Source organism: Tenrec ecaudatus, chromosome 4 (assembly GCF_050624435.1).
Source record: "Tenrec ecaudatus isolate mTenEca1 chromosome 4, mTenEca1.hap1, whole genome shotgun sequence".
In the NCBI taxonomy this organism is placed as follows: Eukaryota; Metazoa; Chordata; class Mammalia; order Afrosoricida; family Tenrecidae; genus Tenrec; species Tenrec ecaudatus.
In genome coordinates this window covers 7,080,817-7,096,839 of record NC_134533.1, presented here as the reverse complement: position 1 = coordinate 7,096,839, position 16,023 = coordinate 7,080,817, and the positions used below count along the sequence as shown (strand labels likewise).

Below are 16,023 nucleotides of genomic sequence, written 5' to 3'. Positions count from 1 at the left end.
CTGGTCCCTCCCATGGGGAGTGGACTGGCCATTAACCTCCCTCTCCTGCCCTGACAGCAAAGTGGACACGGCCCACACCCCCCGGCAGAAGAGGAGCACGCCCCTGAAGGAGCGGCAGCTCTCTAAGCCCCTGAGCGAGAGGACCAACAGCTCCGACAGCGAGCGCTCACCTGACCTGGGCCACAGCACACAGGTACCTCAGGGCCCTGCCAGGGCCAGGGCGCTGAGCTTCCCCAGCCTGCGCCCTCTGCTTTACATTCTGCCTCGGACAGTCAACGGTGCAAGAGAGGAGAGCCGCCGAATAAACAGACTGCCATCAGAAGAGTCTCATCTGTTTGTCGTTTCCTAGTGTGGGATGGGGCTCTGTGCTGAGTGACAGGGAGCCTGAGAGGGAGCAAAAAGTGCTGTCCTCATCCCGGCCTGCCATCCGTCACCCACTAGCAGCCAGTCCAACCCTTCTGGTTAGTTCTGCCATCTCTGCCCTCCAGCAGACGTGAGTCTGGGGATTGACTGGCAAACTCTTCCAGAGGATGGTATCAGGGCTTGAACTGTGTCCCCTCCCCTCCAAAAGAAACATGGGTCGACTTGGCTGGGCCATGGGCCTCGGTGACCTGGCAGGAGCACCATGATAAAACCTAGTGGCTATAGAATGGTGTGTATCCCCCATCATGTGGTCTGACCAGATGATCCAGTCATTTGCAGGAGGGTCAGGTGGGCTTATTCAGGTCACAGCCCCGATCCAATGTTGAGGGAGCGCCCTAGGGTGTGCCCTGTATCGCCTTTTATCACAAAAGAGACAAAAGGAGAGAGAAGCGGTCTGAGCAAGAGGCACTGGAGGACGCCAAGAAAAAAAGATGCCGGGATGAGAGCGCGTCCTTTGGAGCCAGGGTTCGTGTGCTAAGAACCGCCTAGGCCCTGGGGAAGATGAACGCCAAGACGCATGCAGATCTCCCAGGGTGCCCACAGAGGCTGAAGACAAGGATCCTCCTCCAGCGCCAACAGAGAAAGCTCTGCCGTAGCATTAGCACCTCCATCCAAACGTCCAGCCCCTAGCAGTGGAGAGCGAATGTTCTGTTTCTTAAAGCCTCTGCTTCACAGTACCTCTGTCATAGCAGCGCTCAATGACTGAGGCCCAGTTTGATACCAGGAGTGGGGTGCTGCTCTTAGCAGATATCGAAAACGTGGAAGTGGTTTTGGGAAGAGATTTAAGGTGCCCAATAGCAAAGCCTTTGCATGGACTTTGGACATGTCATCAGGAGTAGCCAGGCCTTGGAAAGGAAATTGTGCTTGGAAAAGTGGAAGGGCAGCGAAAACGAGGATGACAGCGGCGGCAATCATGAGCTCCCACCTAAGAACCGGTGTGAGGGTGATGCAGGACCAGGCGGAGTGTACGGGCCGCCTAGAGCTGGGACCACAACAGTACTGAAAGCCTAGACGCAACTGTGGATGCCGGGCAATTCTGATGACAGCTCGGAAGGCCGGGAGGAGACTTGTGGCCTTGCAGGCAGCAGACCCAGGAGACAAGTGTGGGAGCCGGCCGAGGCACGAGAGAGCTCCCGGCAGAAGGCTTTCCGACAGAGTGGGGCACTCAGAGAGGACTGGGTGAAGCTAGGCCTGTTGGCCCTGGAACGAGAGAGCCCAGAGACCTTCAGGCTGAGGCTTCCTGGTGGAAGGGGTGCATCTGTAAAGTGGGGATTTACAACACCTGCCCAAGATGCCACGCTGGCCAAGGGACCTGGGAGCAGAGCCTGAAGGGACAAGGAGCATGGACAGAAGGTCGCTAGGGTCTCAGAGTAGGGCCATAACCGCTCAGGTCTCACAGGGTGGGGCGCTGGCCGTCAGGTCTTGATCAAGGCGGCTCTGGAACGTGGGGATGTGATTCCCAAGTGCCTAGGGGACGAAGCTGCCGTACCTGTGGGGCCTGCTGGGCCTGAGGAGTGGGGTTATGCCTCAGTTGGATTAGGACAGCGGTTCTCAACCTGTGGGTTCTCGACCTTTGGGGGTCAAACAACCCTTTCACGGGTCGCCCAATTCGCCTAACAGTGGCAAAGTGACAGTGATGAAGTAGCAATGAAAATAACTATGGTTGGGGGGTCACCACCACATGAGGACCTGTAAGAACGGGTCACGGCATGAGAAGGTTGAGAGCCACTGGATTAGGAGAACGTGGCTGCCCAACACTGAGGGGACAGACGTCATCCCCTCAAGCCGGGCCTCGGCCTAGAATTGAGGGAGCCTGGCTAGCATGAGCAGTCTGGAGGACAGGAGGATTGTCCATGTGGCCTCTGAGCACTCATAGCGTGCACACTTGTGCTGCTTGGTGCCCATGAGCCCCACCCCCACCCCCCTACTCTCAATGCAAATAGCTCCCTGGTACCTGCTCTGTCCAGAAAGCGGCTGATGTTTGACTTTGGAAGTAGAGAATGTGTATGGAGGGGCTGCAGAAGTTCATGGAAAATTCCACTACATACATGAAAAAATGGAATAAAAATATATTTCTCTTACACCATTTTTCCATGACATTTTTGAAGCCCTCTTGTACACTAGGTTCATGGATCCAGAATGGAGAGTGGACTTTGGGGAGAATATGATGGGATGTAGTAGGTCAAACATTGGACTACTAACCACCAGGTCAGCAGTTCAAGCCAGCCGGCCACTCCAGAGGAGAGGGATGATGTGACAGCCTCCTAAGTCCTCTGTGCTATGGGGTCGCTGTGCGTCGGCCATTGACATAGCCGTGAGTTTGGAGTCTGGGTGCTTTGACAGGTGTGACAAGGATAGGAACTGATGTGGAAAGTTAAGGGTTGAGTTGTATCTCCCCGCAGACCTGTGTCATCTTGGCGGGGCCATGATTCTCAGTGGTTTGACAGGGCGATTTTGTGGTTCTGTAACGCCATCATCCCCCGCCTATGATCTGATCTGACGAGATCAGGCCACTAGTTTTCCGGAGGTGAGGGTCAGACACAACATCCACCCCCAAGTCACAGTCCGGAGTCTGACGTCGGGGGCCGGCATCCCCCCCGCACCATCAAGAGAAGAGAAAACAGGAGGGAGGAGCAGACAGAAAAGGAGCCGTCGTGGAGCCCAGCCTGTGCTGCGAGGTCCCTGTGCTGAGAAGCCCCCAGAACCAGGGGCAGCTTGGTGAAAAGGCAGAGCCCCTCCCTCGGAGTGACGGCGAGCACCTTCCCCTGGAGCGGCTGCCCTGGATTTGGACTTCCACGTTCCTGTTGGTTCCAGCTACCCCCTTGGGGCGTTCACGCAGCCTTCACAGTTCAAGGGCCTGCGCGGGCTCCGGTGGCAGTGCTCTGGCCCAGGCGTTTGTCCCACGGACACCTACCACTCACAGACCTCAGACACAAAGCCTGGGCTGGGCCGGGCCCTGGACGTGGGCACCCTAACCCAGCATGCCTTGCACAGTCTTGCCTTTCTGGGGGAGAATGCCTGTGAATCGGGGGAGGGGGGGTTGTGTGTCCTTATGACTTCCTGATTCTCGTGCTCGGACACAGCCGAATCGCAGCTGAGACTAGAACAGCCTGGTGCCCGCCGTGAAGCATTGTCCTTGTTAATCAGTGTTCCTGAAATATCTTCTGTTCCCTGTGACGCCAGGGCGCCCCACACAGCACGCACTTCCCACTCAGTATTTCTCTCCCCTCTGCCCTTGTTCCCAGATCAGGGACACCTGCTAGCCTGGCCACTCTAGCCCCCTCCCTCCCCTGCCCCGGAGGCTCTGCCCCAGGGGTGGCCTCCCTGCTCCCTGAGGAGGCAGCTGGGCCTTTGTTCCTCCCTCTTCCATCTTCCTCTGGGGCCTGGCCCTGGTGCTGCTGGCGCTCCTTTGCAAAATGCCTGTTTCTCTGCTCCAGCCCTGGACCCCCTCCCATCCCCGCTCCAGGGACCGCCTGACCTTCTGTCTGTCCATCCATGTGTCCCTACAGGTTCCCAGGAAAGTGGTGTACGACCAACTGAATCAGATCCTGGTGTCAGATGCCGCCCTCCCAGAAAACGTCATCCTGGTGAACACGGCTGACTGGCAGGGCCAGGTGAAGTCATGGGGGGTGGAGAAGGGAGGTCCCGGTTTCAGGGGCGGAGCAGCTGGGCCTCTTTCACAAGTACCATGTCTCTCCTCTGGGTGGGCACCGTCTCCATGCCTGGAGCAGGGAGGACGATGTCCTTACTGCAGGCCTCACCTTGTCCCCCCTCCACTCACCCCCCCGCAGTACGTGGCAGAGCTGCTGCAGGACAAGCGGAAGCCGGTGGTCTGCACCTGCTCCACCGTGGAGGTCCAGGCCGTGCTGTCTGCCCTGCTCACCCGCATCCAGCGCTAGTAAGGGCTGCTCCCCAGCCCCAGCCGCCACGGCCTCGGCCTCCCTAGCCTCCAGGCAGGCACTCGGGCCCTGGGGGAATGCCCCTGGGCACCCTAGAGGACCCGACTTCTTCTGTTCTGGCTCCTCTTGGTCCACACCCCTGCAGCCCCTGCCTGGCCTCATCCTTTCACACCCCAGGAGGAAAGGGGGTGGGGGAGGCGGGGCAGGTCCGTGTGTCCCTGAACACACCACCGCTGCTTTTGACTTCTGGCATTTAGACTCTGCCTGTTAGTCCTCTTCCTAACTGGCTCCTCGCAAGCACTCCCTGCACCCCACCCCACCCTCCCTGCACCTGCCTCCCATGCTACCCTGCCCTCTCTGGGCCAGGCAGGCAGTTCTCTGAGCTGGGCTCCTGTCGCGGCTCCCTGTGGGCAGGGGCTGGAGGGACTGCTGAGCAGTGGCCGCTCTGCCCCCCTCCACCCTCCCCAGCTGCAACTGCAATGCGGCAGTGCCGCGGCCCGTGAAGGTGGCTGCCGTGGGCGGGCAGAGCTACCTGAGCGCCATCCTCCGCTTCTTTGTCAAGTCGCTGGCCAGCAGGACCTCCGACTGGCTCAGCTACCTGCGCTTCCTCATCGTGCCCCTGGGTAAGGCTGGTGGGCTCCCCAGGGCGGGCAGGGGTGGCAGCCTGCCCACTGCCCACAGCCCCTTGTCCAACGGGACCCCGCCACCTCTCTGCCCCAGGCTCCCACCCAGTGGCTAAGTACCTGGGCTCTGTGGACAGCAGATACAGCAGCACCTTTCTTGACTCTGGCTGGAGAGACCTGTTCAGTCGCTCGGAGCCCCCTGTGGCAGGTAACGGCCCCCCAAGAGGACAGCCCAGCACCCCTGGCTGCCCCAGACAACCATGCAGCTCTGGGCTGAGAAGGCCAGCATGGCTCTCCACGCACACACACACACACACACACACACACACCCCTCTTACTCTGCCTTCCTGCCCCACCTCTCCTTGGGCCCCGCTGAACAACAAGAATGGTAGGGTGGGGGAGGACGGCGGGTCTTGGAGGTCAGTGTGGGAAGCGGGGAGCAAGGAAAGAGGAATACGGTATGGACAACGGGGTGGGCCTAGGCGGGCTGTGGAGGGCGCCCCTTGTCCCTGAAAGGTAGGCAGCTCTGCAGAGCCGGGCTGGGGGGCAGTGCCGCAACCCCCAGTTCCTGGGAGCTGCATGGTGTCCCCACCGGGCCCCCTGCTTGTCTGCAGAGCAACTGGACGTGGTGGGGCGGGTGATGCAGTACGTCAGCGGGGCGAGCGTGACGCACCAGCTGCCCGTGGCCGAGGCCATGCTGACCTGCAAGCACAAGTTGTGAGTGCCCTGGAGAGCCCCCCCCTCGCCCACTCCTCCCGCCCAGGCCTTCCCTGCTCTGGACACCCCCTTCTCCCATCTCTGCCCCTCTCCCCCTCAGTGCCCTGCAGCCCACCAGTGACTGGTGTGGGCCGCAGGGAGAGTCTGTGCCATTTTTCCTCCACCTGGAGAGCTTTATGTAAGACAGTAGTCACCCCCCAGGCCCTCCGCACCCCCAGCTGTGATGGGCAGCTGCCCGGGTGCCCAGCCCCCCCTCGAAGTCACAGTGTGGTGGTCCACACGCAGCACTGGTGCTCTGTCTCTCCCCAGCCCCGACGAAGACTCGTATCAGAAGTTCATCCCCTTCATTGGCGTGAGTAGCGGCTCTCCTCTCCGGGCCCCAGAGTTCCCCAGAAGACAATACTGCAGTGGGCATCACAGTGGGGCTGCTGGCATGGTGCTTTCTTACAGGAAAGCTTCTAGCTCTTATCCACACGCAGGCCCCTCTCTGGGCCCTGGGCCCTTAGCCCCCAGCCTCTGTGCCCCCAGGCACATGCTAACAGAGCCTTTACCTTTGCTGACAAGGCTCTGGATGCACACACTGCACCAGGAAGCCTCCCACCTGAAGGCCCTCACCTCTCATCTGTGGGTCAGCAAGCCTGGCCTGCGGGTACAACATCACTCCCCCTGGAGTCTGGTTCATGGGAAACCGTGGGGCAAAGCACTCCGCTGCCCTGTCTGACCAGGGCTCTTCCCACAGTGGCCTGTTGATGTTCCCTTTTCCTGCCATCTTGAGGCCCCTCGTAGCTCCTGGGGGGTGTGATGCGGGGTCCCGCTCCCTGCACAGACACAGCTCAGACACAACGTGCCCCAACCTACCCCCCACCCCACTCCGCTTCCCAAAGACCCCTTGGGCCTACAGGGCTTGGCGCTTGGGGGCTCACTCAAAACCACCCCAGCACGCCTGTCTCTGGCACTACCCTTTCCTACCACCAGGGGTCCCTGCTGTCCTTTCCAGAATTCCCTATGGGGCCCCGGACACCTCTTTGGGAAGCTGACATCAGCCCCACTTCCTCAGAGGGGCAGGCGGGGGCCTGGGACCCCCTCCCCCTGTGGCCATTCCTCCAGTTTCCGAGGCCAGGAGGCAGCCTCTGCCGGCCTCTTCAGCCGCTGTCCCTGGGCTCCAGGGCGGCATGGCCCTGCCTGGGCTTTCTCTGGAGGCTGAGCTGAGCTGTTTCATGGCCTAGGGGGATGAGGCCAGACTGCCCCCAGGGTGCCCGCCTTCCAGGAGGGCTGCCCCTGTCCGAGGGCCCAGGGAGCCCAGAGAGCCCCTGTTCCTTGGGGCAGAGCCAGGTTTCTCCACCTCTTTCCAAGACCTGGCTGCCCAGAAGCGAGCAGTGATCATATGCGGAGCGGGCCGGCCTGGCAGCTCACGACCGGGTCTCTCCTGCAGGTGGTGAAGGTGGGGCTGGTGGAGGACTCGCCCTCCACGACAGGTGAGCCTGACGACCACGCACCTTCACCTGGGGCTGGGGGTGTCCTAGGAGAAGTCTGAGTTGGGCAGCCTCACGTGGGGCTGGGGGGGACGCAGCAGCACTGCTTAAGGGCCTGGAAAGAGCAGGGCTGCCAGGCCTGAAGGGTGGGGGCAAAGGTGGCTTCCTCAGGCCGACCTTGATTGTCCCTGCAGGTGACGGGGACGACTCGACTGTGGTCAGCCTGACTGTGCCCTCCACGTCACCACCGTCCAGCTCGGGCCTGAGCCGAGACGCCACGGCCACTCCTCCTTCCTCCCCGTCCATGAGCAGCGCCCTGGCCGTCATGGGGTAAGGGCTGGTCGGTCACCGTCTGCGACAGCCCAGGCTCAGGAGGAGGATGTGGGCACTAGTGTCTCGCCAGCCACCGCCTGAAGCGCCCGACCGGCCTGTGTCCCGTCCTCCGGGGCGGGGTGGCAGGGGTGGGTGCTGCCTTAGTGACAGCAGGAACGTGTCCCTTGCAGGGGTGCTGTGAGAGAGCGGGGCCTCCTTTGTGGTCTCGTGCCAATGTTCAGATAAGGGGACGGGCTCAGGGTCAGTAAGGGCAGCACTCTGCCTTCCCATGTCCCCTCCCCCCTGGCCTCTCGCCGGGGGTCCGCTGGACATGGGGCCCCTGACAGCGGTGCCCTGGCTGGCAGGAAGGCCAGGCCGCTCCAGCCCCGCCCTCACGTTCCAGGTCCTGTCTCCTGCCGGCGGGGTATTTGGGAAAAGGGACCCTGCACACACACCCCGGTTCCTTGGCCAGGTTTTTCTGCTCTCCCCGCCCCCAGCACAGAGGGCTGCTGTCCCACGGAAATTGGGCAGGAGGTTCGGACTAATCGTTGAAGAACCTGGTGGCATCATGGTGGCTAAGCACCTGGCTGCTAACTGAGAGGTTGGCCGGGCACTTGGAGCCCAGCAGCCCTCCAAGGGAGACAGGTGTTGGGGTGCTCCTGGCCAGGCTCCGGCCCTCAGGACTGAGTGATGTGTGTGGAGCCTGGCCCTCGCCCGACCTCCTTTCCCGCTGCCAGACGACTTGTTTTCATAGCACCTCTGCTCTGGCACCAGGCACAGAGAAACAGCAGCTGACTTCTACAGCCTGTGTACCTATTGTGTCTGACGCTTCCTGTCAAGAACACATCAGACCTTGCCCCCTCGGAGCTAAAATTATCCCTGAGCTGCAAGTGCCCTGAGAAGAGGAGCCGGGTCAGCCGGCAGCTCCCCAGGCTGGGCGGCTCTGCCGCTGCCCCACTTAGGCCCCAGCGGCGGCTGTGGGCACACGCTGTGCATCCTCTGGGGACTTGGCTAATCCACTCCCTGACCGCCTGGGGCCTTCTCTCCTGGCTCTGTTCTCAGATGGGCCTGCGGCTCCTTGCAGAAGGAAGGAGAGGGCCCCTGAGGGGCCAGGCCACAGAGCACCCCCACCACCCCCAGCCTCCTCCCTGGGTTACTGAGGCCTGGACTGACACCACCACGCCCCTGCCTCCCCCAAGGACGCTGAGCCCCCTTTGCCTCCCGGAGGACTAAGGCCAGAGCTGCCCCATGCTCCCCTCTCCTCCCCGGAGTGCTGAGACCAGGGCTTCCCCTGCCCCCCTCTCTTTCTGGAGACTGAGGGCAGGGCTGACACCCCTCTGCCCTCTCCAGTAGCCCCAACAGCCCATACGGGGACGTGATTGGCCTTCAGGTGGACTACTGGCTGGGCCACCCCGGGGGCGAGCGCAGGCGTGATGGTGACAAGAGGGACGCCAGCACCAAGAACACCCTCAGGAGCGTCTTCCTCTCGGTGCAGGTGTCCCGCCTGCCCCATGGCGGCGAGGCCCAGCTGTCCGGCACCATGGCCATGACAGTGGTCACCAAGGAGAAGAACAAGAAAGGTGGGTGGCCCCTGAGGCCCCCCACACCTGGGGAAGCCAGCCACAGTCGCCGGTCGGGTTCTGGGCCACTAGTTGGAAGCGTGGCCCGGGTCGGGGCAGCCTGTGGAAAGAGGGCCTCTCTAGACCCAGGCTCAGAGGGAGGGAAACAGAGGCAGGAGACCCTGAGAGTGGGCACTTCCCTGGATGGTGGCCTTGCCCACTTAGCTGCCAGGTCTCCCTGTAGCTCCTGGCTTCCCTGGGCCTGCCTCCATAGGCATCCCTCCCTCCCCAATGTTTGCTCTGCTCCCCAGAGCCCCGGGGGGTACATGGGGGTGTCTGGGGCACAGAGCAAACAGACAGACCATTGGCTTGACCACCTCTGCTCTAGCTGTACTGCCAGCAGCTGGACAAGGTGAGTCCCGAACAGGCGGGTGGCATCTGCCCCCTCACAGACAGATGTCTTCACACACCACACCACCCCCACCACCACCACACACTCTCACACAGAGGAGGCAGCCTGAGACGTTTGTGCTGCAGGGACGCAGGCCCCATGCAGCCCAGGTCCTCCTGGTGCAGATGACCACAGTGGAGCCAGTGTCCAGGCTCTGTCCCGGGGCTCCCTCCCCAGGAAGGCGGCCGGTGGGGGGAGGGCACTCAGCACCCGCCTGTCTGCTTGCCACGCAGTTCCCACCATCTTCCTGAGCAAGAAGCCCCGAGAGAAGGAGGTGGACTCCAAGAGCCAGGTCATCGAGGGCATCAGCCGCCTCATCTGCTCGGCCAAGCAGCAGCAGACTATGCTCCGAGGTGGGGTGCCTGCCCGGGGCGGGGGACTGCGGGGGGGCTGACTAGGACGGGACAGGACTGGAGGCTTCCAGACGGACATGGTGCCTGGGGGACAGCAGGCTCTCCACCCTGCTGACCGCCCCCGCCCCCACAGTGTCCATCGATGGGGTCGAGTGGAGCGACATCAAGTTCTTCCAGCTGGCCGCCCAGTGGCCCACCCACGTCAAGCACTTCCCAGTGGGCCTGTTCAGTGGCAGCAAGCCCACCTGAGGGCGCTGTCTTCCGGCCACTCGCCCTCCTGGCACTGCCACCAGCCTCACGGCCTGCAAGCAGGGGACAGGCAGGCCGGGTCACCATGCCCCGCCCCCTGAAGGACACTGCCACGGGGGATGCCCCACTGCTGCCCCTCCCCCAGGTCCTGGGCAGGCCCGTTTGCCTCCAACCGGGCCCCATCTGTCCTGGAGTAGAGTCCAGGTTCTCTTTCTGCCCCCCCTCCCCCCCATGGCACTGGACCTTCCCAGAAATAAGCAAGTGGCTTCCGGAAGCCAGGAGGGGAGTCCCCAGCACCACCTGCTGCTGCTCCAGCCTCCACCGCCGGAGCCACAGGCTGGGGCCCCTCCCACCTCCCATGGGGTGGGGTCTGCTGAGCAGCCCACAGCTGGCTGGAGGAGGGGAGAAGCACTGACAGGAACCTGCCAGTGCCCTGCCCTGTGTCCCCCTGTGTGTGTGTGCTCTGCCTGCACTGCCGCCCCCTGGTCGTCTGGCTCACCCACTTGCTGGCTCACTGTGTGATCGCCTGTCCTGTGGCTTCCTCCTGCCCTCTCCACCTGCCCTGCCCATGCAGCTCTGCCTGGTCCAGCACCCCGGCGGGCCGGAGTCCGGCAGAGCATCTCTCCTTGTCTGTGCCCCACCCCCCATCCAGCCCGCTGCCTCTGTGTCTCCCCAACCTGGCTGTTCTCCCACCTCCCACGCCCCCATGGAGACAGGGACCTCCGGCCCCCAGAGCACTCCAGTGCCCTCACTCCTCCTGAAGGTTTTGCACAGAGCTCCGAACTTGGAGAGGCGTGTCCTCATTCTCCCAGCTCCCGCATGGCCCTCCGCCCCACCCACAAGTGGTCTTGCGGGGTGGGGTGGGGAGCTGGAGCGGGGGCTGGGCGAGGCAGGTTTTCATTCAATAAACTGGTGATTTCTTACCAACTGTCTTGGCCCTCTGTGTGGCTCGGACTGTGGGGCAGGGCCAGCTGTGCCACTTAGCGGGCACGGGGACAGGTCTGCAGTACAGGTACTTCCTTGACAAGTGCCCACCCCACCCTGCAGAACACAGTCACGGGAGCAGAGGCCAAGGGAGCAGGGGGGATGGTGGCTGCCACTTGCCTCCCACTGAGGTGGTCCTGGGACCCCCCAAGACCAGTGCAGTGTGCAGGAGTTAGGAATGAGGTGGGCCTGCTGTTGGGCTAGCTGGTCAACCCCTAACCAGCAGGATGAGTGCCCAGGGGAGGCCTTCCTGTCTAGCAGGGGCACTGGGGCAGCTGGCAGCCAAGTGAAGGGACACGGGCACCCAACAGAGCTCAGGTCACTACTGAGCACCACACCCAGCGCTTGGCCCCTAGCCTCTGGCTCAGAAGCTGGACGAGAGAGTCTGGAAAAGGTGGGGGGCCATGCCGAACCTTGGCTACGGGAAGGGGAGGGAGACACTGGTTCCACATCCACCCTAGGATGGCTGCCACGTGGCAGCAACCAGACATGCTTGACTCCAGACACCAGCCATCCCTGGCAGGGCCATCGCCGTCCCATGGCCGTGCCCACACAGCACTCACAGGTGACAGGGAAGCCAGGAGGCTGCACGTGGAGATCAGGAATGTTCGGGATCCAGTTTCATTTGTCCACTGTGTCTCTTCTCAGTCTCTCTCCACCTCAGCCATGGGGCTCCTGGGCCTTTGCCCCGCCTGGGCACATGTTACAGAGGTGCCTTAGCACTGATACATGCCCACAGCGCACTCCCACTCTGCGGCCCAGCCTCCTGCCCAAAGGCACCCGTAGCTTCACCCAGATGTAGGGAACCTGCTGCTGCCTCCTTCCTGGAGCTCCACTCACCTCTCCTTTCCTCTTGGACACAAGCTTCTCTGCCTTCATGCCCCGAGACCAATCTCATCGTCATGGTCCCCCACACCCTGTCTGCTCGTGCCCTCCCATTCCTTTGGTGAGAGGAGACTCCAAAGAGAAGAGGCGGACCAGGTACATGAGTGCTGTCCCTGCAGAGAAGGCCCTGGCCTCACGTGGTCACACACCCTCTCAGCTCCTGCAGTTTGGGTGCACGGACTGACCTGGCTGCTGTATGGACAGCAGAAACTATTTCTTTAAAGTCATACTCCTCCCAAGAGTCTCCTGTGTCCTTGCTCCCACCTCCTCTCACCCCCACGCCCTGCCGGTGTTTCCCCACCAGCTCGCCAGATGTGCCCCTGCTGAGACCCCAGGAGCTGGGCTGCCAGACGCAGCCGGAGTCTCGGAGATGTTGTTTAGGCGATGTTGAAGATCACTCCTGAATGCCACCAGCCAGCCCCGTGCCCCTGGCCGTTCCCCGGGCTCCTTCACTGCACCCTCCTCATCCCCTGCCACAGGGTCCCCTGCGCCACTGATTGCCCCTGGGCAGACAGCCGCCCCCTGCTGCAGCTGATGAGGCAAACACTGCGGTCATCCCCCACCTCCTCTGCCAGCCCAGCATCCAAGCCACCAGCCCTGCCCGTAGGGTCCGCCTTCAGGACTGACAGCCTCTCCCCTGGCACCTCTGGACCACACTGAGCCGCCTCCACACTCCCTGCCTGCAGGTAGTCCCCATCCCAAGGTCACAGGAGAACCGCTGGTCTGCCTGGCAGCCTCCAGGGCCTCTGGCTGGGCTGGCCATTTGGGCTTGCCTGCCTCCTCAGACCAGCAGGCACTGAGACACTGCCTGCCACAGGGCCTCGCATCACCCCCCTGCTGCTCCCGGGCTACATGGCTGGTTCTCTTCCCAGCAAGGGCTTCCCTGTCCACCCTGTCTAAAGCCCCACCTCTCTCCTCCCACCAGTCTTCCTGGTCTTATGCTCACTGCTCCTGGGCGCTTAATTACTCCCGGCCTCTGCCCCACTGGAAGGTGAGCCCGCCCCCGTGCACACCTGCTGGACTGTTCTTCCCCCTGGCTAGAGCCTCAGCAGGAGCCTGCGGGTGCAGTGGCTGTCACGGTGGACAGCAGTTCAAAACCACCAGCAGCCCCAAGGAAGAACTGCGGCTTTCTATGCCCGTCAACAGTGACAGTCTCGGAAGCCCCCACCCCCCAGGGGTCACCGTGACCCAGCAGTGCGTGAGGTTTGGTCATGACCTTAGTGGGGCCCTGGTGGCGCTGTGAGTTAAGCTGTGGCCCAAAAGGTCGGTGGTTCGAGCCCACCAGCTTTCCCTGCGGGAGAAAGATGAGGCTGTTGTCATGCTAAAAAGACTGGCAGCCTCCAGACCCTGGGGAGGTTCACCCACGCACCCACACACCCACATAGGCACTGGCGGGTGTTTCACTGTGAACGTTCTCGGCGGCTGCAAAATACGTAACATTTAAAGGCGGGAAAACCCCACACGCACTGCCGTCACGTGGATTCCAGCCGGAGGCCAAAGCCCTGTGTGGCGGGGCGCACGGCCGGGGTCTCTGGGCTGTCCTCGGGTCTGTTATGGAGGATTTGTCGGGCTCCTCGGGTGGAGTCCTGGCACGTTTGAACCACCCATCTCTGAGTTCAATGGGAGGTCAGCCGTGCGCACTCCCCAAGCACCTGCCCTGTGACAGGCGAGCGCGGGGCCGCATGCGTGGGGGACTGAAATGAGCCCCTGTGCTGTGGAATAGCGGCAAAAAGACACCCCAGCACCGTGCTCCCTCCACCTGCTCTCCCAAGGTGGAGCACCACAGAGGCAGGCTGCACAGGTCTGGGTCCAGGGCTCCAGGCACGCAGCGGGGAGGGGTGTGAATGGGAGGGGTGGGCTCCAACCCTGAGCTGGCTGTGCCCAGCCCCGGACAGACAGGAGCAGAGCTGCCCAAGGGCTGACAGGAGCTTTGTGGTGCTAAAGAGGTGGTCTTGGGGGGCAGAAGCTGGGCCCGAATGCCAGGCTGGGAGTTGGTGGGGATGTGTGTTTGCTTTTCTTTCATCTCAGCAAGCTGGTTTCGGTTGACAGTCCAGAGGGTTCTCAGGAACCCCCAGCCCCTTGTTAGCTTGTTACCTTCCTGTGGGTCCTTTGCCACAACTGGCAGCCCGAGGAGATACATTCTATTCCCAGCAGTCCACCCTGCACGCCCTTATCTCTCCCAAGTCTCTGTTCTGCCTCTTGGTTACATTGAAGAAGCACGGATGAGGATGGGCTTGCCTGGCGGCCAGTCCATTCGGGCTCCGGGTAGCCCCAGCCGTGCAGGGAAAGGCTCGATTAAGCGATTTGTTTTCCAAGTACGAGTTGACTGTGTTTGGTGACAGTCCACACAGCAGTTGTCCCCAGGTTGTCTTAAAAGGAGCACCATGCTTCTGGGCGATACTTGTTGCCGACTTTTATTTGCTTGTTTGTAGCTACATTTTTCTTGCTCGGCTACGTTCATGCAAAGTTAGAACTATCAAGCTGTGGTCCTCGCCCTGATGGACTGCTGAAAGCCTGCCACCAAGACACAGCGGTCTCTGAGTTCCCACAGAGCATGGCCTCCTTCCACACGTGGGGCGGAGGAAGGGAGGGCACTCGGCCACTTAGATTCCCCGTGCCCGTTCTCGTGCTGTGCTGCTGAGGCCCTGCTGAGGACCTCAGGACAGGCCAGAACTGCCATGTCAGGGTGCAAGGCCGCCAGTCAGTCAGCCTTTTTGCTTTTCTGAATTTTACTCTGTGGTTGTTGGGAACACACACAGCAGAAAACACACCGGCTCAACGTGCACCAGCTGGAAGCCTTGCTGGGTCGCATCCCTGGGCTGTACCACCAGCCCTGCCCCCCTTCCTGCCTTGCTCCTGCACCATTAGCTTAGACTCAGTGTCCCCTGAGGTGCCCGTCCTGTCCCTGAAACAGTCTTCATAATGAATCTGAATGCTGCAGGCAGACCTTTTTCTACTACTGAAACCACCCCCATTAAGTTCAACATGGCGTCGGGGGGCGGTTTGTGGTCTAAGATGTACACGGTAGTGTCCGGGTCTCATGTCCCCTACGTGGGTCTGGAAATTCTAGAGCCCATGAAGATTTGGGGTCGTGTTCTGTGTTCCCCCCGCTTCTGATCAGGATCCAGCGATGTCGCCCTTGCTCACAGTGCTCCTGGCCTCCTGCAGGCCCTCCACCATGCAGTCCATTTCCTCCCGCCCCCAGGGCTCCGAGTGAAGGGGGCCCACCTGTGGGGCCTCAGGTGGCCCAATGCAAGGTTTCAGACCTCAGACGCTGCACAGTTAGGAGGCAGGACAGAATCACTCTGGGTTATCAGGCCGGGGACTGGCTTGTCCAGGCAAAACCTGAGCCTAAACCAAGGAACCAAACCCCAGGAGGTGTGTGCTGCTGGATAAGCCGCCTCACCAGCGACGTTTTGTCTGGCTGTCACTGGACCAGCACCTGTCACACACCTTGTGCCCGTTCAGCTGTTGGCAGGGGGACAACTGATGGACTGCAGCGCCTGGCTGTGTAGTGCTCTCCTTAATGTGATTTTCTCAGCACCCTTCACGCCCCTTCGCCCCCGGCCGGATAAATAAACCAATAATAAACTTGGCTGGTTTTTCTTGTCCTTTGATGTAAATGAGGCCACCCCTTCCGGTGGCTGCTTGGGAAGAAGAGAGGGTGGTGGACAGGACCAACCGGTGAGCAGGTAGCGATGGGGGTGCCTCCCTACAGGGGATGGGGGGCGGGGGAGGTGAGGGGAACCCCATTTAGGGCAAGGGGGAGGTGTGTGATTCAGGCATGGGCATCCACCTGGATGTGGGCACTACTGGTCGGGACGGAGACCAGGGGAGAGGCCAGGCTGGAGGTGAGACCTGGCAGCACAAGGGGCTCACTCTCAGCTGCTAACCAAGTGGCTGCAGGTGTGCGTCCATCCGGGAGCCTCAGAAGTAAGACCTGGCAGTCTTGCCCCAAACGGGCCGCCCACGACAAGCCCTAGGGAGCCCGGGTCTCCTCTGACGGGAGCCGGGTCACCATGCATTGGAAGCCGCCCCACCACAACAAGACAGGCAGCTGACCTTCTGACCCAGTCACTTAGGGGGCCTGCTGTCA

General features: G+C 61.7%; 1 protein-coding gene across 2 annotated transcripts in view; it reads left to right on the top strand.

Annotated features, from left to right (window-relative positions):
- PACS1 (phosphofurin acidic cluster sorting protein 1) overlaps nucleotides 1-10,979 on the top strand; it is a 134,203-nt gene extending 123,224 nt beyond the window's left edge. The window contains exons 12-23 of one of the 2 annotated variants that reach the window (XM_075545358.1): nucleotides 58-193; nucleotides 3,933-4,037; nucleotides 4,215-4,321; nucleotides 4,791-4,945; nucleotides 5,043-5,153; nucleotides 5,560-5,662; nucleotides 5,972-6,014; nucleotides 7,095-7,137; nucleotides 7,329-7,464; nucleotides 8,800-9,026; nucleotides 9,690-9,809; nucleotides 9,943-10,979. In XM_075545358.1, the coding sequence (XP_075401473.1) occupies nucleotides 58-193; nucleotides 3,933-4,037; nucleotides 4,215-4,321; nucleotides 4,791-4,945; nucleotides 5,043-5,153; nucleotides 5,560-5,662; nucleotides 5,972-6,014; nucleotides 7,095-7,137; nucleotides 7,329-7,464; nucleotides 8,800-9,026; nucleotides 9,690-9,809; nucleotides 9,943-10,058 (1,402 nt within the window). In that variant the 3' untranslated portion in view covers nucleotides 10,059-10,979. Of the gene's footprint in view, nucleotides 1-57; nucleotides 194-3,932; nucleotides 4,038-4,214; nucleotides 4,322-4,790; nucleotides 4,946-5,042; nucleotides 5,154-5,559; nucleotides 5,663-5,971; nucleotides 6,015-7,094; nucleotides 7,138-7,328; nucleotides 7,465-8,796; nucleotides 9,027-9,689; nucleotides 9,810-9,942 lie in introns of both variants that reach the window. The other variant, XM_075545357.1, reaches the window with a different exon arrangement.
- Nucleotides 10,980-16,023: the final 5,044 nt, after the last annotated feature.